The sequence below is a fragment of the Rana temporaria genome, chromosome 12, assembly GCF_905171775.1.
Source record: "Rana temporaria chromosome 12, aRanTem1.1, whole genome shotgun sequence".
In the NCBI taxonomy this organism is placed as follows: domain Eukaryota; kingdom Metazoa; phylum Chordata; class Amphibia; order Anura; family Ranidae; genus Rana; species Rana temporaria.
This window is the reverse complement of record NC_053500.1, coordinates 77580589-77607131: the sequence shown is the minus strand read 5'-3', so window position 1 is coordinate 77607131 and position 26543 is coordinate 77580589. Positions and strand designations below refer to the sequence as shown.

The following is a 26543-nucleotide window of genomic DNA, read 5'->3' as shown; positions in this document are numbered from 1 at the left end:
AAAGGTATTGGCTAGTTCTTTAACTGATGATGCTAGTTCCGTGTGCTCACTATTATGTTCCTGTACTAATTGATTAATACAGTCACTACAAATTGCCTTTTTCCAAGAATCTCTAAGTGTCGCTTGACATTGTGGACACCTCCTTTTTGAGCTGTGGGTGTTTTTACTTTTGTCCGTTTTCTGGAATGACATAAAAAACACAAACCTCCCCAGTTAAAATATCAACAACCTGTACCTGCTTCAGTAGGTGCGCAGTGCCTACATGTGGACTTACCTCACTAGGGGCCCCATGCATTGCCCTCTGACACTGAGGGAATTGGCTACCCCCCCTTTCTTTTTGGGACCCAGGAGAGGGAGGAGGGGTGGTGGGTTCAGGTTTGGGGAGATCCACCCTAGGTTCCCCTTACCTTCTCATGGCTGGAGCTGGTCTCTGCTGGAGCAGGCCCTCTTCCGTCCGCTTCCGACATTCCGTGTGTCACCAGGGTGCGTTGTGCTGTCTCTACAGCGTGCGCAGCTCCTCCAGCCTTCGCCTGGCTCCATTTCTTAGTACACGGCCGGAACCGGAAGTCGTGACCCCGAAAGTGCACGCCCCCCGTCGCCGTGATGACGTCACCCGCCCTCGGCGACGCGCGTTCTCAATACCCGGCGTGGCTGCGCATTGAGATCCCCATCTCGCGCTGCCATGCTATGGAACGCCGGCTGCACACTTCCCTCACCGCACTCGGTGAAGAAATGGAGCCCCCTCGATCAGCGCCTGCACTCAGGGATACGAGGGTGGCCAACATGTAACAGGTTAGTCACTGTCTGTCCTTAGAAGCCCCTGCTTCCTTTCTGGACTGTCTTTTCCTGAGCCTCCCTGGCTCTCCTGGCAGGTTCCTGCTGGTGTCTCCCCTCTGGAGGAAACACAAATAACTGAGGAGCCAGCAGGGGAGGAGGAAATTTATAGAAAGCTGGCGCGGTGTTTCCTACAGAGGGAAGGAGCCAAGGTCTCTCAGGTGGCTGTCCTGAAAGACGATTAGGGGAAAGAGACATTTTTAACCCCATGAAGTGCTCCAGGTTATAGTTAGGTGTGAATACGTTTTTTAAAGTCTACATTTATTCTGTATGTGGTATCTGTGGTACCCAGCTGGCATGCCTAAAAGACCTACAGTGCACCCAGTGCTTAAAGAAGAATTCCACATTTTGCAATAAATCAATTATTTAATACATGCACCAATTTTGCAAAAAGCAATAATGTGCATGTATTCTTTTGAGCTTGGAATCAGTGGATTACAAGTGCAACGCTCTGACTCCTGCAGACTTTTAGGCTGGGTTCACATCTAAGCCGCATGCAGCTCACAGCGGGGGTCCAGTGTGTCACTGTTTACCATTTCAGGGATGAACCGGGGCTAAATTTTTGCCTAAATTCGGCCCTGAAACTGAGCCAAAGACACACAGGACTCCTGTGCAATCCACTCCACAGCCGCCCCCCCGGAGATATGTGAACAAGCTCCATAGAGAGCCAGTCACAATCTCCTGTCATGCGAATCGGATGCAGGGAACCCAGCCTTACTCCTGCCCCTGGTCTATAGAGAGATACAGACTGTCCGCTCCCAAACAACAACTGATGTCATCACACGTCTGCTTCATTAAGAACTACAGTCAACTCTGCTGTGCTTTTTTAATTCAGATTCCTGTGAATGAATGAATGATAAATCTGTTCAGGTGGAGCTATACACATTGTAATATTGGGGGTTATTTAGCTTCTGTGAGCACAGTCCACGCCAGTTATGCCATTTAAATGTTTATCCAGAATTCCCATGCAGAGGGTTTCAAATTTGCTACAGCAGTGAAAGAATAATAAAACAAAAAATACCAAGTCACCTGGCTCTCTCCAGCAGTGCTGCCGCTTAGGCTTTACGCTTCAGCCCTCTTGGCCATATAACAGAGTTCCCGTACAACCACTGTACCTCTTTTCAGCTTTCGTGCTGCTCAGCCCACAGCTTTGGGCCCTCTGACTATACCATGCAGAGATGCATGCTTCTCCCTTGCTTTCCTGGATTCCTCAGGAGGATGAGGCCCAGAACCCTGACTCTGCTATAAGCCCAGGACCCACCTGCTCAATCAATCAACCAGCCAGACTCCTGGCTGTTCCCAAAACCCGGTCCCAGGATTGGAGATTTCGTCCCACCCATATCGCAATGGAATCTCCGAGCTCCAGGTCCCCAACTTTGGAGGAAACTGATAAAACAGATTCCTCCACATTAAACAACCTGCCTATTTGTGAACCCTGAGCAACAAATACCAGGACAGGGAACTGTACTGTCATAACATCCATACTGACTTCATCTATGACAGATTCCAGGCCAGCAAGGATAAGAACTCAGCAATCCTGTAAGTGGGGGGCTGTGCACATTGACTGTATTTCATGGTAAATATGGGTGTAACACTAAACCTAGTATGAAAGGTGAGGAGGTAAGTTTTTAAAACATGACACGGTCAGAGTTTTGGTCTATGAAATTCAAAAACCACCAAACGACACCTAAAAGAGAAAAGCTGGGCATGCAGGCTGAACAAAAGAAATGAAAGAAAATTTCGCCATCCAAAAAGCTCTGAGCAGTATATCAATGTAAAAATCTCTCTAAGAGTTTAATTATTTTCTGGATAATATCTTTATCATGAATATTTCAAAGAAAATTCAATATTCAATGAATATCCATTGACCATTTTCACGTTGGTAGAGAGTCTTCTTTCCAGCTGTGCATACCAATTATATATACAATTCTTATTCAGCTCAAATAAGCAATCGTTCTTTCGGCTCCGGTGCAATATACATTAGTATTGAGAAGTTAAATGCTCATAATAAAACCCTTATTATTTAATATTAGAATTATTTAAGCTCACTCAGTTGAATCCAGTTCTAATGTAACAGAAGTGTCATTACTTGGTTAAAAATATATTTCTCTCTATATTGGTTAATCACAATTTGAACCTATAAAAAACGCCATAAAAAATACAATATATATATATATATATATATATATATATATATATATATATATATATAATTTTATCAGTTGGTGCTATTAACAGGTGCTGATGATTAACAAGATGTAGGCTAAAATACAATTATTTAATGAAAAAGAAAAATTTGCGTAGGAGGAATAAAATTGGATGAGAAAAAGCCATGCTCTACTAACAAGTTAAAGGGCAACTCCACTTTCAGGGGGAAAAAAATAACAAATAAACATATAATATAACATATATAATTGCTACACAAGTAATATTTTTGGGCATCCTCTACAACAAAAATTTATTTTTTAGTGCAATCACATTGAAAGATATGCAGACCCTGCCATTTTCCTCATTAGAGCCCTGAAAGTGCAGCAGCTGCTTGATAATTATAAAGTCACACCCTTTCACATTCACTTTGCACATGAACATAGACAAACCACTATTACTTCAGAACAAAAGGGAGGAAGCTGCAACAAAATTTGCTAAAATCCTTGCTATTTACATTGATATGTACACCCATAGGTTTCATACACCATATGAATGTTTTATAGGTAAACATTCACCTAGGATGTAATGTTTTTTTCTACAAAAAAGTTTGTTACTTTTTAAGGTTGCTAAAGACATTAAAAATCTTAAACAGTTGCAAGATTGAACACAGCAACAAGACACAGACAGGGGAATAAAACATTACCAATACATTTATGGCAGTAGTTTCCTTTTTAGGAACCTTTCACAAAAGGTGTCATCAGTTCGGTCATATGATTAAGGAGAGAAAGTCCGGATATGCGGCTTTGATTTTTTTTGTATAAATAAAAGGTGGATTACAGCTTTCGGAGTGCAGCCATCAAGACTTTTTTTTTGCTTGATCATATGCACAGGTTTGCGAGAACTGGGCTGACACCCAGAGTGTGTCTAAAAGGTGTGCATGAAAGTGGATCGACTTGGAGCAGCATTTGCTTATATCAGTTTAGTCATGTTTTTTTCTGCTAAGAAAAAAGTAAATTCATATTCAGGTTACATCAGCCTTCACTTCAGTTCAATGTACATCAATTTGCACATCAGTCTTCAGTTCAATTCAGTTAAATCAGTTTGCAACATCTGTCTTTAGCTGTGTGTTCCGTTTAAAAATGAGCAGGAATGTAGGAGGATGGAAATGGATGATAATCGGTTTAGATCTGCAAGCTCAAAAAAAATTGCAGTCCGATTTCCATCTGCAAATGGATGAATAAAAAAAAAAATGGAACACACAAATGGAACACCTGCCTGAGAGAGTCTTTAGAACTACCTGTGCCTACCTGAAGCAAGCCTTTGCACCAGCTTCTGTAACCGTATCAATAAAGGTGTCAAGTTCAGGTAGTTCTAACTACTGCCACTTTACGAAACTGTCGTTACAGCAGTGACTCTGAAATACTTACCACCAGTTTACAGATTGGGAAATTTTGTATTTAAGACTAGTTGGTGTGCAGATGTACATCGGTACTCAAGAGTGGCAAAATAGATCGGGTGCTAGCACCAACAAATTCGGTAGAGCAGCCTGAAGAAATTATAAAAGGTGACTGACACCTTTTATGAATCCCCCCATCCCCCAGGGTGATCTTGCTGCTTCAAAAAGGAGACAGAAATTTCAAGGAGGACCAGGCATTTCCAGAGATGCTGTCCGATCTCTCTTCAATCACAAAAAAACAAGTAACATTGGGGACCAAAAACACAGTGATTAGCCAATGAAACTTAGGTGGCAGGAAATTAAAGGCATATCTTGCTGACTTCCCTTTGAAATGCCCAGTCACTTCATCAGCTCAGCACAAAAACCAGTGGGACTCTGGTACACCCATCTACGGGTACAGGGAACTCCAGTCAAAAGTGGCCTTTATTGAAGACTTGCAGCTAAAAAGCCATACCCCTGAAGCACAAACAAATCTAAGTGAGTCACCTATGCACTGTGGCGGTGGGACCCTGTGCTACCTTAAAGATTGCTGGTTTATGTCAGATTTGGGAGAGAAAGGCACGCTGATTGCATAGCTGTGTGTTGGGCTAATTAGTTGTTACCTGACTATGGCTCAGGGCCCCACCCAACAGACAGGAAGTCTGTGCATTGAAGTCAGTTGGATTCCCATTCCTCTGAGAGGAGTCAGAGGCTGCATGGGTGCAGCCAGAGCATGCATGTCTTCAGGAGTGATTGGTGATTGAGCAGCAAGGCGCTGATCAGGAGTAAGTTTAACTCCAGGAAAGTCTTTTGGTCTGAGGAGGCCTGAAGCAGCCATATGGGAAGAATGTAGTATTGTATATACAAGATACAGTAATGGTGGAACCCCCTGTGTGGGATACTGATACCTTTGTGAACCTTTCTGTAATTTTAAATAAAAGTGGGCTACCAGGCCCTTAGAAATTCAGTTCTGGACTGGCGTACTCACTGAAAACGCACCTATCGCTTGAGTCTGATCACCCCAATCTTATACAACACAAGAACAAGTGTGCATAAAAATGTCAGCATGTGCTCTTGACTGACAAGTCCAAATTTGAAGTATTTGTTGGCAACCAGTGTTGATTTAGTCAACAAAAACGTTTACATTTTTTTTCGTCAGCTGCATTTTTAGTGATGAAAACGAAACGAAGTACAGCGCATTTTCATCCATTGACTCAAATCAAATCTGTTTTGTTAACGAACGCATACAAAACAAAAATGTGAGGCAGGGTCGTTAAGCCTTGTGAACTAACTTTTGTTTTTTATGGAGCTATGCCTGCTTCTGCAAGCAAGCGACTGTGTGCACCGTGAAGACTGCCAGAGCCCAGAACAGCACTGTGCATTAAAGCAAGGGCTCCCGAGTCCCAATACTGAGTCCCAACTCAGAGAGAAAACAGGAGCACCCACTGTAAGTGTGCAGTGTACATTACAATTACAGAAGGTCTTTCCTCATTTTACCATCTGTCCAGAGCACTGTTATGCATTAAAGGCCTCCCCTGACCACTGGCGGTGGCATCTAGGGTACTGTGCATTATAGGCCATCCCTCAGACCTGAGACCACCATCCAGCACTGTGCAGCATTACAACAGACCTTTTCCAACCACCGGCATCCAGGACACTGTGCATTACAGGCCATCCCTCAAACCACCATCCAGCACTGTGCAGTAATACAACAGGCCTCCTCTGACCACTGGCATCCAGGACACTGTGCATTACAGGCCATCCCTCAGACCTGAGACCACCATCCAGCACTGTGCAGTATTACAGGCCTTCTCTGACCACCGGCATCCAGAGCACTATGCATTACAGGTCTCCCCTCAGACCCAAGTCCACCATTAAGCACTGTGCAGCATTACAGGCCTCCCCTTGGACCACCATCCAGCACACTGTGCAACATTACAGGCCTCTGCATACCACCATCTAGGAGCACTGTGCAGCATTACAGGCCTCCTCAGACCACCATCCAGGATCACACTGTAGCATTACAGCCACCGACTAGAGCAATGTGCGCAGCATTACAGGTCTCCTCAGACCACTGTCCAGAGCACTTTGCAGCATTTACAGGCCTCCTCAGACCACAATCCAGGATTACTGTGTAGCATTACAGCCACCGTCCAGAACACTTGCACAGAATTACAGGCCTCCTCAGACCACTGTCCAGAGCACTGTGCAGCATTACAGGCCTCCTCATCTCAGACCACCGTCCACAGCACTGTGTGTAGCATTGTTGCCACCGTCCAGAACACTGTGCAGCATTAAAGACATCCACAGACCTCCTCAGACCACCATCCAGAGCATTGTGTAGCTTTACAGCCACCGTCCAGAGCACTGTGCACAGCATTACAGGCCTCCTAAAATCACTATCCAGAGCACTGTGCAGCATACAGGCCTCCTCAGCTCAGACCACTGTCCAGAGCACTGTGTGTAGCAGCATTGCAGCCTCCGTCCAGAGCACCGTGCAGCATTACGTTGTCAGAATACAACAGTGTAACGGGGAAGACCCCTGTATACACATTGATTGCATGGATCAAGAAATCTGTCATTTTTTTTCCTTCAACCTACTAGTTGAATGAACAAAACTCTCTAAACCCCTACTATTCCACGCTGCTTTGTCAAGTTACCTACCTATAAATCCCTGCTTCACTAACCCCCTAGGAATCCTAATCTAAAGGGAAAATATAGCACCTGCTCGAAAATTAAGGGTCTAGAATTGTTATCATAGGTGTATTTTAAATTATCGAGAATATAAACCAAAAATCCAGAAAAAGCATATGATACAAATAATAAAAATATAATAAATATTATAAATTGAGTTGCAGTTTAGTGAGTAAAACAAGTATTTGATCCCCTACCAACCAACAATAACTCTGGTTTCCACAGACTGGCTACAGTATGTGCTCATGTGGTATACAGATTAGTTCTGTCAGAAGGCACTCCCCTAATGACTAACTCATTATGTGTATAAAAGACAACTGTTCATAGAATCTCTCTTCCGTTCAAACCTCACCATCATGGGCAAGACCAAAGAGCTGTCAAAAAACGTCGGGGACAAGATTGTAGACCTGTTCAAGGCCGGAATGGGCTACAAATGAAAAAGATTTCATCTCCAAATAAGGAAAGGTTTCTTCACAGTAAGAGCTGTGAAAATGCGGAACAGACTCCCTCCAGAGGTGGTTCTGGCCATCTCAGTAGATTACCTCTCGAGGGATCAGGAAGGAATTTTTTCCCCTGCTGTAGCAAATTGGATCATGCTTTGCTGTTTTTTTTTTTTTTTTTTTGCCTTCTTCTGGATCAACTGTGGGTATAGAATTGGGTATATGGGATTGTATGATTTATTTTTATTTTTTATTATGATTGAACTGGATGGTCTTTTTTCAACCTGACTATAACAAGACCATCAGCAAAAAGCTTGGTGAGGAGACAACTGTTGGAGTGATTATTTGCAAATGGAAGAAATACAAAATAACCAATCACCCTCAGTCTGGAGCTCCATGCAAGATTTTGCCTCATGGGGTAAGGCTGATCATCAGAAAAGTGAGGGATGAACCCAGAACTACACAGGAAGAGCTTGTGAGCAATCTCAAGGCAGTTGGGACCACAGTCACCAAGCAAACCTTGGTAAAACAACAAACAGCCATGGACTGAAATCCTGCAGTACCCACAAGGTCGCCCTCCTGAAGAAGGCACATGTACAGACCCATCTGAAGTTTGGCAATGAACATCTAAATGATTCAGAGAAGGATTGGGAGAAAGTGCTGTGGTCAGTTGAGACCAAAATATAGCTCTTTAGCTTTAACGGAGGTGGAAACATTATGCTTTGGGGCTGTTTCTCTGCTAAAGGTACAGGCCTACTTAGCCGCATTGAGGTGCCAATAAAAAGTGCCATATATTGTAAAATCTTGGATGAGAACCTTCTACCCTCAGCCAGAACACTGAGGATCGGTCATGGATGGGTCTTCCAGCATAACAATGACCCAAAACATACTGCCAAAGCAACACAGGAGTGGCCCAAGAAGAAACACATTAAGGTCATGAAGTGGTCTAGCCCAGTCTCCAAACCTTAATCCTATAGAAAATTATTGGAGGGAACTGAAATTTTGAGTTGCCAAGTGACAGCCAAGAAACCTTAAGGATTTAGAGAAGATCTGTAAAGAAAAATGGACCAAAATCCCTTCTGCAAACCTGGTCACCAACTACAAGAAACATCTTATCTCTGTGCTTACCAACAAGGATTTCTCCAGTTTCTGAAGTTTTGGTTGATATTCTGTCTCTATCATTTAAAATACACCTATGATAAAATATTTTGCCACAAAATGTCTGAAAGTGTGTCATTTGCCTACAACTGAACTTAAGATAAAAGGTTCATCTATTTTCACTCTCTGCTTCAAAAAATCCCAAACTTTACACTTTTGTCAACAAGACAAGGGAGAATTATTATAGCTTCTTAATTTGCTTCATGAAGAATAGCATGATAGTGACTTAAGGAACCTGAGCAATATATTTTTGAGCGTTACATACACATCTCTGAAAAAGCTTTTAGCCAAATTAATGTTCTCCTGTTAAACTTTCTAGGATAAATAGCAGTTCTAAAATCCTACATCAAGATTTTGGGAACAGGGCTGCCTTTTTAATACTTTACTACAATGCATTATTGTCAAAGTAACAATTTGGCCTTTCTTTCATTTAATACTACTGAAAAATTTATAATTTGATGGCATTACAGGTCATGAAGTATACAGTATACAAAGTTAAGCTAACAGAAGATGATCTGAGTGCTTGCTGGGAGTTACTGCTTATTGCTTTTAACACTAATTACATAAAGACTATCGTGTCTGAGGGACCCTTGCTCAGGATACAAGACAGCAGCCTGTGAAAAAACAGCAATACACATATTTATTTTGTCCTCAATATATTAATACAAAGGAGAAATACATTTAATAATCAAAAAAAAAAGAAAAAAAAGAATGTAAGAATCAAATGTTTTTTTTCACCTTAACCACTTACCACCCGCCAATGACAGATTGACGTCGGCAAAGTGGTTGTAGAATCCTGACTGGACGTCATATGACGTCCTCTGGATTCTGAGCCGCTGTGCGCCCCCGGGGGCGTGCATCGCGGCGATCGTTGTTGCAGGGTGTCAGTCTGACACCCCGCAACACCGATCAAGGTAAAGAGTCTCTCACGGAGACTCTTTACCACGTGATCAGCCGTGTCCAATCACGGCTGATCACGATGTAAATAGGAAAAGCCGGTAATCGGCTTTTCCTCACTTGCGTCTGTCAGACGCGAGTAGAGGAGAGCCGATCGGCTGCTCCTGCGACAGGGGGGGGTTTGTGCTGATCGATTATCAGCACAGCCCCCCCCCCCCCCGAGGATGCCCACTGGACCACCAGGGATGCCCACTGGACCACCAGGGATGGCCACTAGACCACCAGGGATGGCCACTAGACCACCAGGGATGGCCACTAGACCACCAGGGATTAAAAAAAAAAAAAGTATGCCACCCTAGACCACCAGGGATGAAAAGGACACAAAAAATGGATGCCAATCAGTGCCGCAATGGATGCCAATCAGTGCCCACAATGGGCATCACTGATTGGCAGGCATTGTTTGGCATCCATTAGTACAACACATACGATAGTGCCCATTTATGCCCATCCGTGCCACCTATCAGTGCCCATCCATGCCACCTATCAGTCCCAATCTGTGCCACCAATCCGTGCCACCTATCCGTGCCGCCTATCCGTGCCCATCCGTGCCGCCTATCCGTGCCCATCCGTGCCGCCCATCAGTGCCGCATATTAGTGCCCATCAATGCCACCACATCAGTGCCACCTCATCGGTGCCCATCAGTGCCGCCTTATCAGTGCCCGTCAGTGCAGTACCATCAGTGTCCATCAGTGAAGGAGAAAACTTACTTATTTACAATGTTTTATAACAGAATCAAAAAAACGTTTTTTTTCGAAATTTTCGGTCATTTTTTTTGCAGAAAATAAATATCCCAGAGGTGATCAAATACCACCAAAAGAAAGCTCTATTTGTGGGTACAAAATGATAAAAATTTAGTTTGGGTACAGTGTAGCATGACCGCGCAATTGTCATTTAAAGTGCAACAGCACTGAAAGCTAAAAATTGGTCTGGGCGGGAAGGTGTATAAGTGCTCTGTATGGAAGTGGTTAATTCACAAGATGCATTAAGGTGAAAAAACGGGAAGCTTTACAACCCCTTTAAGTGAAATATTATAGACTTACACACAACAGTTTTGGACCTTTTCACATCTCTTAATGCATTATTCAGAGAAAGTCCCATCTCAAAAATGAAAAAGGGGTTTTGAACACATTGTATTCCAGAGGTCCCAATATATCATAAGGCCGTATATGTAAGACTAGATGTCCAGAGCACTGCATCCCACGTTTACATCAGATGTAAATTTTTATGGTTTTAGGCTATGTTGGCTTCCTCTTCTCTGGGTTTTTCCTTTCCTATCCGATACAAGCATTGGGCAGCAAGGATTCAAGCATACAAGTCAAATTGATAAGCACAATAGACCTACTTTGTGAAAAGGTCATTAATATCTGGAGAGTCTGTTTAACCACAGTGTAGAGAAGGAAGATGAAGCAATGACAGAGAGAGCTGTGCGATGTTTGAAGCTGAACACCTTAACCATATTTAAGTTTTGGGGGTGTAACTGTTACAAAGTGGATGAACTGTGGATTAATCACAATTTATATTATGGACTATATTGCAGTTGCAGCGCAGTCCATCCTCACCACTAGATGCTCTGGTGAACACCTGATGGCTCTAATGTCACGTACACGCGATCGGATTTTCCGTCGGAAAAACCTTAGGTTGTTTTTCCAACAGAATTCCGCTCAAGCTTGGCTTGCATACACACGGTCACACGGACCTTTTGTCCGCCAAGAACCCGGTGACGTACAACACTACGACGAGCTGAGAAAATGAAGTTCAATGCTTTCGAGCATGCGTTGAATTGTTACCGAGCACGTGTTGGAATTGCTACAGAAGATCGGAAAATTTGAGAACCAGCTCTCAATCTGGCGGAAATTCCGTCAGCAAAAGTCCAACGGAGCATACACGGTCGGAATTTCCATTCAAAAGCTCACATTGGACTTTTGCTGTCAGAATTTCCGATCATGTGTACGAGGCATTAGACTCTGCGCCCTGGGGAATCTAGCTCCCAGTGGGATCCGTGTTGGTGCTCCAGTGGACCTGCTTTTCTGAACCACCTAGAGTTCCATCTGCAGCAGTCAACCATAGGGTCCACCACCATAGTGGTACATTCCTGACCCCAACGGTGTGCATCTGTCTCCTGGCCTCAGGTGACCTGACATAAATTTTGATCTCATCTGACCACAGCACTTTCTCCCAATCCTTCTCTGAATCATTTAGATGTTCATTAGCATGACTGTACATGTGCCTTCTTGAGAAGGGGGACTCAATGTATTTGGAGTAAGAAAAATGCTGACTATGACCTTAAAAACACCATCCCTACAATCAAACACAGAGGTGGAAACATTATGCCTTGAGGCTGTTTCTCTGCTAAGGGTACAGACTGTTGCTTTGAGGGGCCATTGGATAGGGCTATGTATTGTAAAATCTTGGATGAGAACCTTCTTTCCTCAGCCAGAACACTGAAGATGGGTTGTGGAAGTGGGTCTTCCAGCAGGACAATGACCCAAAACATACCGCCACGGCAATAAAGGTGTGGCCAGAGGCATACTAAGTGGGGGGCGGGCCGCACCGGGGTGCCACACACTGGGGGGTGTCAGGCGGGGGGTTGTGTAATGTAAAGGGGTCCAAAGGGCTGTGATGTAAAGGGGTGCAGGGTGCTGTGTAATGTAAAGGGGTCCAGAGGTGTAGGGTGCTGTGTAATGTAAAGGGGCGCAGGGTGCTGGGTAATGTAAATGGGTGCTGGGTGCTGTGTAATGTAAAGGGGTCCAGAGGTGTAGGGTGCTGTGTATTGTAAAGGGGTTCAGGGTGCTGTGTAATGTAAAGAGGTGCAGGGGGCTGTGTAATGTAAAGGGGTCCAGAGGGCTGTGATGTAAAGGGGTGCAGGGTGCTGTGTAATGTAAAGGGGTCCAGAGGTGTAGGGTGCTGTGTAATGTAAAGGGATGCAGGGGGATGTGTAATGTAAAGGGGTCCAGAGGGCTGTGATGCAAAAGGGTGCAGGGTGCTGTGTAATGTAAAGGGGTCCAGAGGTGCAGGCGGTTGTGTAATGTAAAGGGGTCCAGAGGGCTGTGTGATGTAAAGGGGTGCAGGGGGCTGTGTAAGGTAAAAGGGGTCCAGTGGTGCAGGGTGCTGTGTAATGTAAAAGGGGTCCAGAGGTGCAGGGTGTTGTGTAATGTAAAGGGGTGCAGAGGGCTGTGCAGTGTAAAAGGGTCCAGAGGTGAAGGGGGCTGTGTGATGTAAAGGGGTGCAGGGGGCTGTGTAATGTAAAGGGGTCCAGTGATTCAGGGTGCTGTGTAATGTAAAGGGGTCCAGAGGTGTAGGGTGCTGTGTAATGTAAAGGGGTCCAGAGGTGTAGGGGGCTGTGTAATATACAGGGGTCCAGAGGGCTGTGATGTAAAAAGGTGCAGGGTGCTGTGTAATGTAAAGGGGTCCAGAGGTGCAGGTGGCTGTGTTATGTAAAAGGGTGCCAGAGATCTGTGTAATGTAAAGGGGTGCAGGGTGCTGTGTAATGTAAAGGGGTCCAGAGGTGCAGTTGTGGAGAGGGGTACAGAGTAGTAACAGAGATATTGAAGGATGCAGAGGTATGCAGGGGGCACAGTGGGGTGTTTTTACATTTTCAAGTGGGGGGGTGTCAGATATTGGATCCGCCCTGGGTGCCAAATGCTCTAGGTACGCCCCTGGGTGTGGCTCAAGAAGAAGCCCATTAGGTCATGGAGTGGCTTAGTCAGTCTCCAGACCATAAACCTATAGAAAATGTGTTGAGGGAGCTGAAATTTTTGAGTTGCCAAGAAACCTTAAGGATTTATAGAAAATCTGTAAAAGAGTGAACCAAAATCTCTCCTGAGATGTGCAAACCTGGTAACCAATTACAAGCAATGTCTTACCTCTGTGCTTGCCAACAAGGGTTTCTCCACCAAGTCATGTTTTGCTTGGGAATCAAATACTTATTTTACTTACTAAGCTGCAACTCAATTTATAACATTTGTATGGTGTTTTTTCTGAATTTTTGGTAATATTCTGTCTCTATCATTTAAAATACACCCAAGATAAAAATGATAGACCCTTCATTTATTTGTAAGTGGGCAAACGTACAAAATCTGCAGGGAATCAAAATTATTTTTTCCTCGCTATATGTGTGTATACATACATTATATATATATATATATATATATATATATATATATATATATATATATATATATATATATACACACACACATATACACATATACACACACACACATATACACCCACACACAGCTAGCTAAGTAAACAAGGCTATTTTGAATGTTTAGTTTCAATCTCTTTCGTCTTTGATAAAACAAAACATGCAATTTTTAGGCAGGCTGTGGAATTATCAATAGCACTCAAAAACAGCGCACCCAATAGGACTATGAGAATATTTCCATTTGTCCAAGCAACATGATGCACAACCAAGTAATTTTTTCTCAATGTAATTTCATCTACAAATTACTTGAACCTTGTGTTAGTCTCCTATTTGAACACTGTACTCAACAAATACAAAATTCAGCTCTACAGGAAATGGCTTTTACAACATCAACAAAAGTTTACGAAATGCTTTCAAACATACTCAATTCAATGTACATAATTTCCTGAATCAAAAAAGACAGAATTTATAACAATGACAGAGTAGGTTGATAGAAGCTGTTTGTGTGCAATCATCAACTTAATAATAAACTGAAGCAACACTGCCACCCAGTGCACAGGCCTTGTGATTGCACACCTAAAAACAATGTGCAGCTCTCACAAGCACTCTAAAGTAATTACTTCCTTTTCAGTCCATTTCCCTTCAGCTCAACCTTTTAGCAATTTCAGCAAAATATTTATTTTTTAATCATAGGTCTAAAAAGCTTTAAAAAATGAAATAATCTTGTGAATATCCATACCTGTGTATTGAATACGTCACATTGAGAAGACAGACCTGAGGAGTCACCAGTGTGACTGGCTTCACTCTCACATTCAGAAACTTCATCTGTGAAGACAAACATATCACAAGTGCTGCTATAGTATATTTACTAGAGAAATTACAGGCATGCTATATTTCAACTTTCATGGTAGCCCTATAAAGTAGGTATCTTTATAAGAGTGACTTCCAGTAGTCGTTTTTTTACTTTGGGCTCCGGAAGTGTTGGATTTTGTGTTTGTAAATGATCCCTTGGAGGTGTGGGCTTCAGTCTGTCTACAATCTACATTATTAGTTGCTGTGATGCATGATTGGTGCATGTATGTGTGTGCGGTCCCATTACATACAGCCGCTACTCCCAATATGGCTTCCAGGTCGGTGGTGGTGCATATCCCTGGCACTCATTCCGGGTGCGTTCAGGGCCACGTATCTTCACCAGAGTCATACAAATCATTAGTAAGACCTCATCTGGAATATGCAGTTCAGTTTTGGGCACCAGTTCTCAAAAAGGACATCGGGGAACTGGAGAAAGTGCAGAGAAGAGCAACCAAACTGATAAGAGGCATGGAGGAGCTCAGCTATGAGGAGAGATTAGAGGAACTGAATTTATTCACTCTTGAGAAGAGGAGAATAAGGGGGGATATAATCAACATGTACAAATATATAAGAGGTCCATACAGTGAACTTGGTGTTGAGCTATTCACTTTATGGTCAACACTGAGGACAATGGGGCACTCTTTACGTCTAGAGGAAAAGAGATTTCACCTCCAAATACGGAAAGGTTTCTTCACAATAAGAGCTGTGAAAATGTGGAATAGACTCCCTGCAGACGTGGTTTTGGCCAGCTCAGTAAAGTGCTTTAAGAAAGGCCTGGATTCTTTCATAATGTACATAATATAACTAGGTACTAACATTTATAGGTAAAGTTGATCCAGGGTAAATCTGATTGCCTCTCGGGGGATCAGGAAGGAATTTTTTCCCCTGCTGTAGCAAATTGGATCATGCTTTGCTGGGGTTTTTTGCCTTCCTCTGGATCAACAATGGTACATATATTTGGATTTATTTTTATTTTATTAATGACATCCTTTAACGTTTTTTCATAAGTCACCCCACATTTGGGACCCCACTCACCTTTCCTTTCACTATATGCTGCATTTCCCCCACATGCGTTGATAGTGCTTGCGGAATTGCAGTTTCATATTAATTTATTTTTTAACACCCCTTGTAAGCCATGACTAAGTGCTGAATTGCAGCGTGAAACGCGTCGGCCATTTCTGTACCTGTTGTTTGCGGTGTCTGCATGTGCATTTGAAAATAAAAAGACCAACTTTATTTTAAGTTATCTTGGAGTGCGGCTATCCAGAGTTTTTTCGTTCATGTGCCACATGCGTTGATAGTGCTTGCGGAATTGCAGTTTCATATTTATTTATTTTTTAACACCCCTTGTCACATAGCTTGGACTTATGTCTCTTTTCAACGTCACCTACTATGTATGTAACCATCTTAGGGCTACTGCTTCCAATCACTTTTATCACTACTTCATCCCCCTGGGATTTTTCAGAGGGTCTTCATATATCAGCTCACTCATGTTTTGGTTTCCCCACATGTGCCGATAGTGCCTGCAGCCACATTTTTCTTTAAGGGCCAATTCACACCAGTTCCGTACAGTTTTGTGTGCATTTTTTTCTGCACTAAAAATGCATGCACAGTGTTTTCCATGTATTCCAATGGCTCTAGTTCACACCATGCAATCAGTTTCCGGTGCAGAAACTGACCTGAAACTGACTGCATGGTGTGAACTAGAGCCATTAAAATACATGGAAAACACTGTGCATGCATTTTGTGCAGAAAAAAAGCACACGGAACTGAACGGAACTGCGTCTGGTGTGAACTGGCCCTAACACAATTTGTCACTATTTGAAGGCTATTGCCTTCAAATCACTTTTGCTACCACTACATATATTTCCCCAGGAATTTTCAGGAGGATTTCATATACTATCCCTCCTGGTTTTTTTTGGTTTTACATATGGGTCTATTTTGTTTCCTCGGCTGTTTGGTTAACTTGTCGCTTCTCAAGTCACATTTGGGATCCTCCATTGATTTGCCTTATTCCCCTCCCCACCCCCAAACAACTCCTGGACAGGACTGTGTAGACCAGTTGGCATCTTTTTTCTTCCCTCTTGTTCGTTGGGGCTAGGTTACTATTTTTTACTATTGGGATTGACATCCAATATGGGCTGACCTTGGAAACCCTGGATAAGTAAATTGTTCTCCAATCAATATCCCAACAAATTTTCTTATTTCCAACGACCTACAGGTCTCGTTAGACTTTTCTAACAACCTATTTCTCCTTGCAGGCAAATTTGTTTCTAAATTCTCCTGCGTTGTCTCGCAAAATGCATTAAGAGGTAATATACAAGAATTTTACGGATTATCAGCTATGTTGCTAATTATGTAACCATCTACATTTCTTATGTGCATTTTTGCTGGAATGATCTGCATTTCAGATCTGTATTTTTTTTAAGGATACGTTTATCAATTCTAATGTGTCTCTCAAAGTCCCTTGGGCACTGCTGTTTTGTGTACTAGTATACTATACAGGGGCCGAGATACATTTCTACATGCACCAGCCATAATATATAATTAACGTGCTTTCCAAAAACAACATTTTTCAAACAAAATTCTATTAAGTCTGCACTTCCCCATTAGGAGTGTTTGTTCAAATCTGAGAAAGCTATAGGAAGGCTAACCTCTACTGCTAGTGTTTAAATATATCTGGACTACTATAAACAATCATTTATCCATTACATATGAGATTGCAATAACGCACTTAAAAGTATACCTGGTATGGGGCTCGTCATTGCTGACCTACCGAAAATGCTGCCGAATGGCTGCTATACTGACCACCGATTTAAATACTTTGAGTCACTGGTCCAGCATGCAAACCAGGAAGTTTAAGAAAAAGGCAGGAGTGCTTTTATGCATACATATTCTAGGGCAGGGGTCCCAAACCTCCCCAGCACCAGGGACTGAATTTGCAGAACTCAACCCCTCCAGGGACCAGATGTGGGGGCTTTGGTTGGGCTGGGGTGTATGATTGCAGTCTGCCACGAAGGGGGGGGGGATGTGAGCCCTTGTGCTGGCTCCCTCTGCCCACCTCCAACCAGCAGGCCAAAGACTGGCACCGCGGTTGGGGACCCCTGTTCTAGGGCATTAACAAAGTATTGAAGCGGGAAGATAAACAAGACAGCCAGACATCAATGACAAGTTTACATGCTTCTCCCGTGACAGGTTTCCTTAAAAATAGCCTGCTCACTCATTACATAAGATTGACTAAGGCTGACGATGATCAATGTTAAAAACAAAACAAAAAAACAAACAAAAAAAACACCCAGCGTTGCGCTTCTACCAAGTATTCACAGTGCTTCACTTTTCCCACATTTTGTTACAGCCTTATTTCAAAATTCATTAAATTCATTGTTTTGCTCAAAATTCTACAAAACAATACCCCGTAATGACAACGTTAAAGCAAAAATGTACATTAGTATTCACAGCCTTTGCTCAATACTTTGTTGAAGCATCTTTGGCACCAATTACAGCCTAAAGCCTTTTTGAGTTTGATGCTACAAGCTTGGCACACCTATTTTTGTGCAGTTTCTCCCATTCTTCTTTGAAGGACCTCTCAAGCTCCATTAGGTTGGATGGGGAGCATCAGTGCACAGCCATTTTTAGATCTCCCCAAAGATGTTCAATTGTGTTTAAGTCACTGTCCTGTTGGAAGATGAACCTTTGCCCCAGTCTGAGGTCCAGAGTGCTCTGGAGCAGCTTTTCATCAAGGATGTCTCAGCAATGCATGCTGCATTCATCTTTCCGTTGATCCTGCCACCATGTAGAAATGTGTAACGTCACACCAATAACTTTCCACTAAGTACAACTATAGTTGCTTCTTTCCCAGTCAACTCTCTTCGTTTCTTCCTTCTTTCCGAATACCCTCTCACTTCCTGCGGCCTATTTAAACTCCCACCACTGACAGGAAGGTGTTCCTCTATTGCTGACAGAACGCCACTGTCAGCTGGGCTTCCAGACTCACCTGATCTAAGCTCCAGCTTCCTGAACTGGACCACCAGGACTCCTTGTTCGCTACAGCTCACAGCAACCAGCTCCAGGCTCCCAGGACGCTCATCCATGCCCAGCTATCTGCAACCGCAAGTACTCTGCTATAGAAACCAATTGCTAAACGCTGATCTCCATACTTGTAGCTTGCTTCCAAGTTATGTTCACTACTATTGCCATCAATTGCTATGGAGTTTCCCTGAAGCCTGTACCAGCTCTCATGTAATGTTCACTGCTACAGATACCAGCTCGCATGTTAATGTTCACTGCCACAGATACCAGCTCTCATGTTAATGTTCACTGCTACAGATACCAGCTCTCATGTTAATGTTCACTGCTACAGATACCAGCTCTCATGTTAATGTTCACTGCTACAGATACCAGCTCTCATGTTAATGTTCATTACTAACCCCTAGTGTGCAGTCCCAGTAATGCAGCTATACTTATCCTTATACCATTAATACCAAGATTTACTTTAATGTTGCTTATGCTGGAATAAGCACTATTTACTTTATCGAGGCTGTGATGATAGAACCCAAACTCTTAACCGAGTTAAGAGTGAAACCTGGGTTTGAACCCGAGAAGTCTCCGCAGTTGCGATCCATAAACCTGAAACTAATTTGGCGTATTGTTACAAAATGGTATTGGTCAGGTGATGAGCGGTGCCTGGTTTCCTCCAGACATGACGCGTGCCATTCAGGTCAAATAGTTCAATCTTTGTGTAATCAGACTAAAGAATTTTGTTTCTTGTGGTCAGAGTCCTTCAGGTGTCTTTTGGCAAACTCCAGTTAGGCTGTCATGTGCCTTTTACCGAGGAGTGGTTTCCGTCTGGCCACTCTTCAGTATAGGCCCGATTGGTGGAGTGCTGTAGAGATTGTTGTTCTTCTCGAAGGTTCTCCTCTCTCCACAGAGAAACACTGGAGCTCAGTCAGAGTGACCGTCGGGTTCTTGGACACCTCCCTGACTAAGGTCCTTCTCCCCGATCGCTCAGTTTGGCCCGCTCTAGGAAGAGTCCTGGTGGTTCCAAACTTCTTCCATTTATAGATGATGGAAGCCACTGTGCTCATTGGGACCTTCAATGCAGCAGACCTTTTTCTGTACCCTTCCCTAGATCTGTGCCTTAATACAATCCTGTCTCGGAGGTCTACAATTACATGGACTTTATGGCTTGGTTTGTGCTCTGACATGCATTTTTAACTGTGGAACCTTATATACAGAGGTATGTCCCTTTCCAAATCATGTCCAATCAATTGAATTTACCACAGGTGGACTCCAATCAAGTTGTTGAAACATCTCAAGGATGATATGTGGAAACAGGATGCACCTGAGCTAAATTTTGATTTTCATGGCACAAGTGATTTTTTTTTCAGGCTTTATTTTTAATACATTTGCAAAGATTTCAAACAAGCTTCATTCATGTTGTCGTGGGGTATTTTTTGTAGAATTTAGAGTAAATGAATTTAATCTATTTTGGAATAAGGCTGTAACATCAAAATGTGGAAAAACTAAAGCGCTGTGAATACTTTCTGTATGCACTGTACCTTATGTTTTTGGTGGCTAAATTTGCCATTGCAACCGCATGGAAGAGCTTAGTAGTGGACTTGGGGGTAATGAATCGAAAACTAACATAAAGATAAAGATTATTGAACAGATGGTTAGCATTTTAAGTGATACTTCTCTAAGGTATGCGAAGATCTGGAACCCCTGGATATACTATATACAATCGCCTTCTTAAAAATGTTCACTATGGCAGTTGGGTTTGGCGCTCGAAAGGGCTAAAGTCAGTGGGCAAAAAATTAATAAATATTCCACCTTCCACACAAGCGAGGTGAATGGAAAAATCTGCTGCAGCTGCCGATTGAGAAATATTTTCCCAACATGAGCAGGAGCGGCCACACTTGGAGCAAAATTTGTCTGGTTCAGTTGAGATTTAAATTTATTTATGGCCAGCTTTAATCGCACCTTGTCTTTCATTGGAAGCGTGGCAAATAAATTGCAAATTGTCTTTCAAATTTCTACGGTAGTGAATGGCAAGATTTTAATCAGTTAGGTATGCATAAAGTTGGCTAAATACAGCCTCAAACAAAAACTAAAAGAAAAAAACTTTTTTTTCCCTAAATAAATTAGTTTCAAGATTAAAGGTTATACAATACCTAAGTTTTGCTCTTTGCATGTGTCTTCATAAAAATTATCTGCTATCTCATAGTCTGTCTGCCCTTGTCCATTACTGTAGATTGTATCACCATTTCTTTTGGAATTATTCTCATGGCACTCTGGTTGTGACTGGTTGTGCTTGAGCTCTTGATCAGTAGTTATATTTGTAGAATGATCAGATGTATTTGATTGGGAAGAAAACAAATTCACAGACTCCTGACTTCCTAATAACGTTTCTCTAGGGAAGTTCAAACTTGTCTGAGTTTTACCACTTGTACTGTAACTACTAAACATGGCCAAAACCCCACCTCCTTGCTGCTTTGGTGAGGAATCAGAAGAGGCACATTTCTGAGCAGCCAAGTTTGATGCATTGCCAAACAAAAAATTATTAAAGCAAGGCAACTCTTCATCTTCACTTGATTCTTCTTCAGAGGACTCCAACTTCTGTGCTCTTCCTTTCTTCTTTTTAATGAGCTGTGATTCATTGATTGGAGACTTGGTACTATCAGAAACTCCAACCTTTTGCTCTTTTGCAAAAACAAAGGATTTTTCCACTTCAGCACAAAAACTGTGCTTTTCTCCAAGCCTGTCTGTAATGCCCAATATTCCATCAGGTGTATCTGAGGTAGCCTCAGAACTTTTGAGAGGGCTACTGTGATGAGACACTGAATGCTGTAGCAATTTCTCTCTCACTGAACCTTGAGATCTGTTATCAGAAGGTATTTGAGTTACTTGTTCATCAAAATTTTGTTCCTGAAAACAATCTTTCTTTACTTGTTTATTTTCTCCTCGAGTGGTCGCACTTCTAGTGTCTACTCTCCTCACTGAAGGACTTTGATGAGCAATTATAGGGTAACGAGTCGTTGTATCATTCTCTGAACACAACTCAAGTACCTCACTTTTTCTTGCAATAGAGTTTATTTTCCGGTTGCTTTCTTTGCAGAGTGTAGTTTCATTAACTGGGTTAGAAACATCCAGCTGCCCGGCACTTAACATACTTTTCTTTTCAGGCATGTGTGCGTTCTCCTCACAATTTTTGTTATCAAATCTTAGATTTGCAGGCAAATTCTGGATATGACTGTCCTGTTGAATTGCTTCTCCACCAACATTAAATTTACCAAGGCTGTTGCCATTTGAAAGAATAGACTGATTGGTGTGAATCACTTGTTCCTGTTCCTCAGACACTGTTAATGCAATTCCAGCCTGATTTGGTAAGTTGCCTTTGGTGTCAGATAGGTTTACAAGATTAGAATGTTCTTTATTGTCAATTTCAGTAACTGAATCTAGTTTGAAGGACATTCTTTTAGCACTTTTGAAGGCTTTCAGCAAGTGCTGAGTGTCAGCATCTGAGTCAATATCCTCAACACTTAAAACATTTCCCACAGCCTCCGTTTGCATATTACAGCAATCTTTAATGCTGACATCATAAGTTTCACATTCTGGGTGAGCAGGGTGAATTTCAACATCTGTCACAAATGGGACTACTTTCCCATTAGGTGTTAAAATATTGGTTATTTGGTCTTCTGACTCATTGAAAGTAGTGCACATTTGTTTCACTTGAAAAACAGTTTCAGTAACAGGATGGCCACAGGCCGTCTTAATTTCTTTAATTGCTTTGCCACTGGTCCTTGCCGTTTTTTTGTTCAGAGAGGGTACCACACTTTTTGACAACACATTAAGTCTCCTACTTCGTCTCACATTTCTTTGGTTATCCTCATGTCCTGATTCATTGCTGCTGGGATATGAATTAATATTTATTTCTGATAAGTGAGAAAGACTATGTTTATTGTCCATGCCAAGACCTGAACTTTTAACTAATATCAGGGAACATTCAGACTTTCTTTTTAGAGACTTATTTTGAGTCTTTAGTTTTGCTTCCTGTGCATTTGATTTATCATTGTTTAGATATTTAGAATCCTTTTTCTCAGTATTTATTACAATGTCCTTTGCAACCACTCCATCATTAGTGTAAGAAATCTCCTCAGTTGTTTCTACCCTCCTAATGAAGTCTTCTGGTTGGAGACCACTTGTTGACCTTTTTGGAATCTTATTTGTCTTTCGAGAATCAGCAACACCATCAACATGGACACTGGCAAAGACAGTTATTTTGGGCATAGTGTTTGACTTTTTCTCTCTTCTGTATACCTTGCCAAAAACCTTGTCTTGAACGTTAACCGTCTTATCTACAGCATCTGACTCAGTATTGGGGCAGAATGCTGTCATAATTTCAGTCTCATCAGACATACAGGAACCCTTGTCAGATACATCATCAAATTCAGGAAAAACTTCAGAAAGCAATTCTTCATCCCATGGTGTAGCATTTAAAAACTCTGAGGTTTTCTGAATCCACTCATTCACTCTTTGAATACTTCTCTTCAGTCTTTTTCTAGGGACTGCATTTGGCATGCATCTTGGACTGCTCTGAGTACTAGTCATCTCCTCAGGGACAGAGTCATCTTTATCATACTGATTATCAAAAGACATTTTTAAAATTTGGCTTTCATCATGAACATGCTTCTTTGATTGACCGATGGATCCTGCTTGATCATTGTGCTCATCAAGGTAACCAAGGAGGCTTTGTTCAGCTTTCCTATCTGCCAAGTCAATGGAGGACCTCTTTTTAGAAGCTGCTTCTTTTAAGGCTCTTGTACTATCCATACATAATAAATTGCTTCTTGTGCTTTCAAGGTCTCTTTCAGAAAATCCATATTCAGCTGAAAAAAACACAAAGTAAACAAAACTATTATGAATAGGATCTGACACCATTAGATCATCATTTATGCTAACTTGCCATGACCCTATTTTAAAAAGATTTAGCACAAATATATTTTAAAAAACACTGCACCACTGTGTAATCCATAAACTAGTATTCTAGTTTATGCAGCACACCCTAAAAAGTAACACAGATAACATAACATATAAATATAGGCAGTGCATGCTATGTCATACAACTAAATATATCAACTGTGTAAAATGGTAAATAGTACCCATATGTTTTTTCTTCAACTGCAAAAGTACTAATCAGTTCCTAGGTCACTCCATGTTCAAACTTGTGATATTACCACCTTGTAGAATGTAACTCTCTACAAGAATATGACCACCAATAACATAAAAACTGCTTGTTATATCCCCTGTACCATATCAGTCTTGCCTTCCAAGTGGTGCATAAGCTCTGATGTACTTAAAAACAAGCAGTGCCACAATGCCAGCACCAGATGTCTGAACTAACCCGACACAGTCTAGGCAAGAAAACAGTTCAGTGGGATGGGAGGTGGATGGATGCACGCATGACGTGAAATTGCTTATACTGGAATTATATGATGCTGCTTGTATTTAAAGTAGATTGGAGCTTTATACAAAAATGTGATTATTCAATAATGCTGGATGCCTTTATGTTATAGTGGTGTGTATTTGTTTATGCTGGTAAGAGGACATATGGACCTACTACGGTAAACCCTTTGTATGCCGAGTCAATTACTACTTATGAGAGGGTGACGGACACGATTTAGATGATATCACAAAATGTTTTTTAAACTTCATTCAGCTTTACTGGTGGTCAGATCTTCCAGAAGCGCACGCATATGAAAACTGTTCAAACCACTCGTGAGGTATCGAAGCGATCAGGAGAGCGAGAGCAATAATTCTAGACCCCTTCTGTAACGCAAAACATGCAACCTGTAGAATTTTTTTAAACTTCGCCTATGGAGATTTTTAAGGGTAAAAGATTGTCGCCATTCCACGAGCGGGCGCAATTTTAAAGCGTAACATGTTGAGTATCAATTTATTCAGTGTAACATTATCTTTCACAATATGCAAAAAAATTGGGCTAACTTTACGGTTTTCCAATTTTTTTTATTTAAAAAAATGTGTATTTTTTCCCCAAAAAAAGCACGCTTGTAAGACTGTTGCGCAAATACGGTGTGACAGAATGTAAAAAAAAAAAAATCTATATGTTTGGGGTTCCAAGTAATTTTAACGACACCCCGAGTATGAAAGGGGTTAAAGACGTTTAGGACATTCCATACCCAAACACACAGGCAGCTACCGAACACTCCAACCAGTCGAACAAGAAACCCATACAAATAATTAGCTCTGTCTTGAGGCTCAAGCAGGGATGAGTCTTAATTAAAAGCAATACAAGTTGTATACACAGTCAAAAGAGGAGGTGCATACCTCCTATAGTGCATGTGGTAAAAAAAAAAAAAAAAAATCACTTTAAAGCTGATGAAAGTATTCTCCTTGTAGTAGGGCTACCCTTGCACTTAAAGGATTACATCTTGTTTATTTAGAGGGGAACCATAAAAGATCACTATGATTCTCTTCCTCCTTGATTCCACAAGTTCCTCCCAGCTGCACAAGTTCCCCAATGCCACTTCTCCTTGTCGCTCCATTGAATGAAGGCACTCAGACGTCACTGTGTACAATGTAGGACCAGTAGATCTGAACTGGAAGGGAGGTAGCTGAGGGCTTGTCAAGAACCCAGAGCTTTCTAGAGTAGAAGAATGCCAGCTGCCAGGGGAATAAGGCAAGTATAATTTATTTTTCTGTTCCCTTTAGATGAAGAGAATAGTTAGCCCTTGCAGTGCAGGGGGACATGGTCACACTGGGATTTAAAGGGTGCAATATGTTTTTCGGTTTTAATTTAGATTGATTACATCTAATCCGGCTTCCTGAAGAAGCGGAATTTCCAGGAAACACTGAGATTTGAGCTAGTCTCACCCCCAGCCAACATGTCAGCTTTTTTGATTTTAACATGTGCTGTTCTCTCTAGCAGGGTTTCTCAACCCATAATATATGTACCCCTAAGGGTACGTGCACGAAGGCCAGGGGGGTGTCTCCCAAGTCCCGCCTCGCCCAGTCGTCTCCCAGGATGCCGCAAGACGTTTCCCCGACCAGGGCTGACTGATAAGGGTCAGTAGGCGACTTCATGTACTGCCGGCTCCTCCCCTTCTCAAGCATGCTTTAGTCCCCCCCCCCCATCCAGATGGCGACTGTTGCGGCTCCCTGATCTCCTCTCCACTGTGCAATCCTGCACACAGGAAAGAAAGGTCATGCGAGTCCTGCCTGTCACTTCCCTGTGTCTGCTCAGGAACTATACATCCCAGCATGCCCATCTATCAGTGCAGCCCCATCAGTGCCACCTATCAGCACAGCCTCATCAGTGCCTAGCAATGCCTCCTATCAGCGCCCATCGGTGCAGCATTATCAGTACCGCCCCATCATCACAAACTCATACTGACATTACATACACACAGAAACCATAACAATATAAATTACTTTGAGACATGGGGTACTTAGTAGGGTTGTCCCGATACCGATACTAGTATCGGTATCGGGACCGATACCTAGTATTTGCGCTAGTACTTGTACTCGTGCAAATACTCCCGATACCTGAATAGAATACTTTTTTTTTTTTTTTTGAGTGCGGGTGGAGAGGGGGCGGAGAGCGGAGCAGAGCAGTCCTCGTATGGGGGAGAGGAGAGCTGTTGCCGCTGCCGCCTTAGAAAGCCAAGTCAACCCCCCCCCCTCTCCCCCCCTGGCTGCCGACATCTAGTTACTATGCGCTGGGGGAACACAACAGCTGTCATTTGCATTTGAATAGCTGGGTGTTCCCCCGCCGCGCCGTCATGTATAGCCCCTCCCCCTTGCCCGGGCACTTTGATACGACGGGTGACCCGTTTATCAAAGTTTCTGGGGGAGGGGCTA

General features: G+C 42.4%; 1 protein-coding gene across 1 annotated transcript in view; it reads right to left on the bottom strand.

The window, feature by feature from the left end:
• BRCA1 (BRCA1 DNA repair associated) overlaps positions 1 to 26543 on the bottom strand; it is a 290350-nt gene that overhangs the window by 155719 nt on the left and 108088 nt on the right. Inside the window, exons 10-11 of the mRNA XM_040331227.1 lie at positions 20837 to 23551; positions 14554 to 14639 (exon numbers count right to left, since the gene is read on the bottom strand). Coding sequence (XP_040187161.1) covers positions 14554 to 14639; positions 20837 to 23551 — 2801 coding nt within the window. The remainder of the gene's footprint in view (positions 1 to 14553; positions 14640 to 20836; positions 23552 to 26543) is intronic.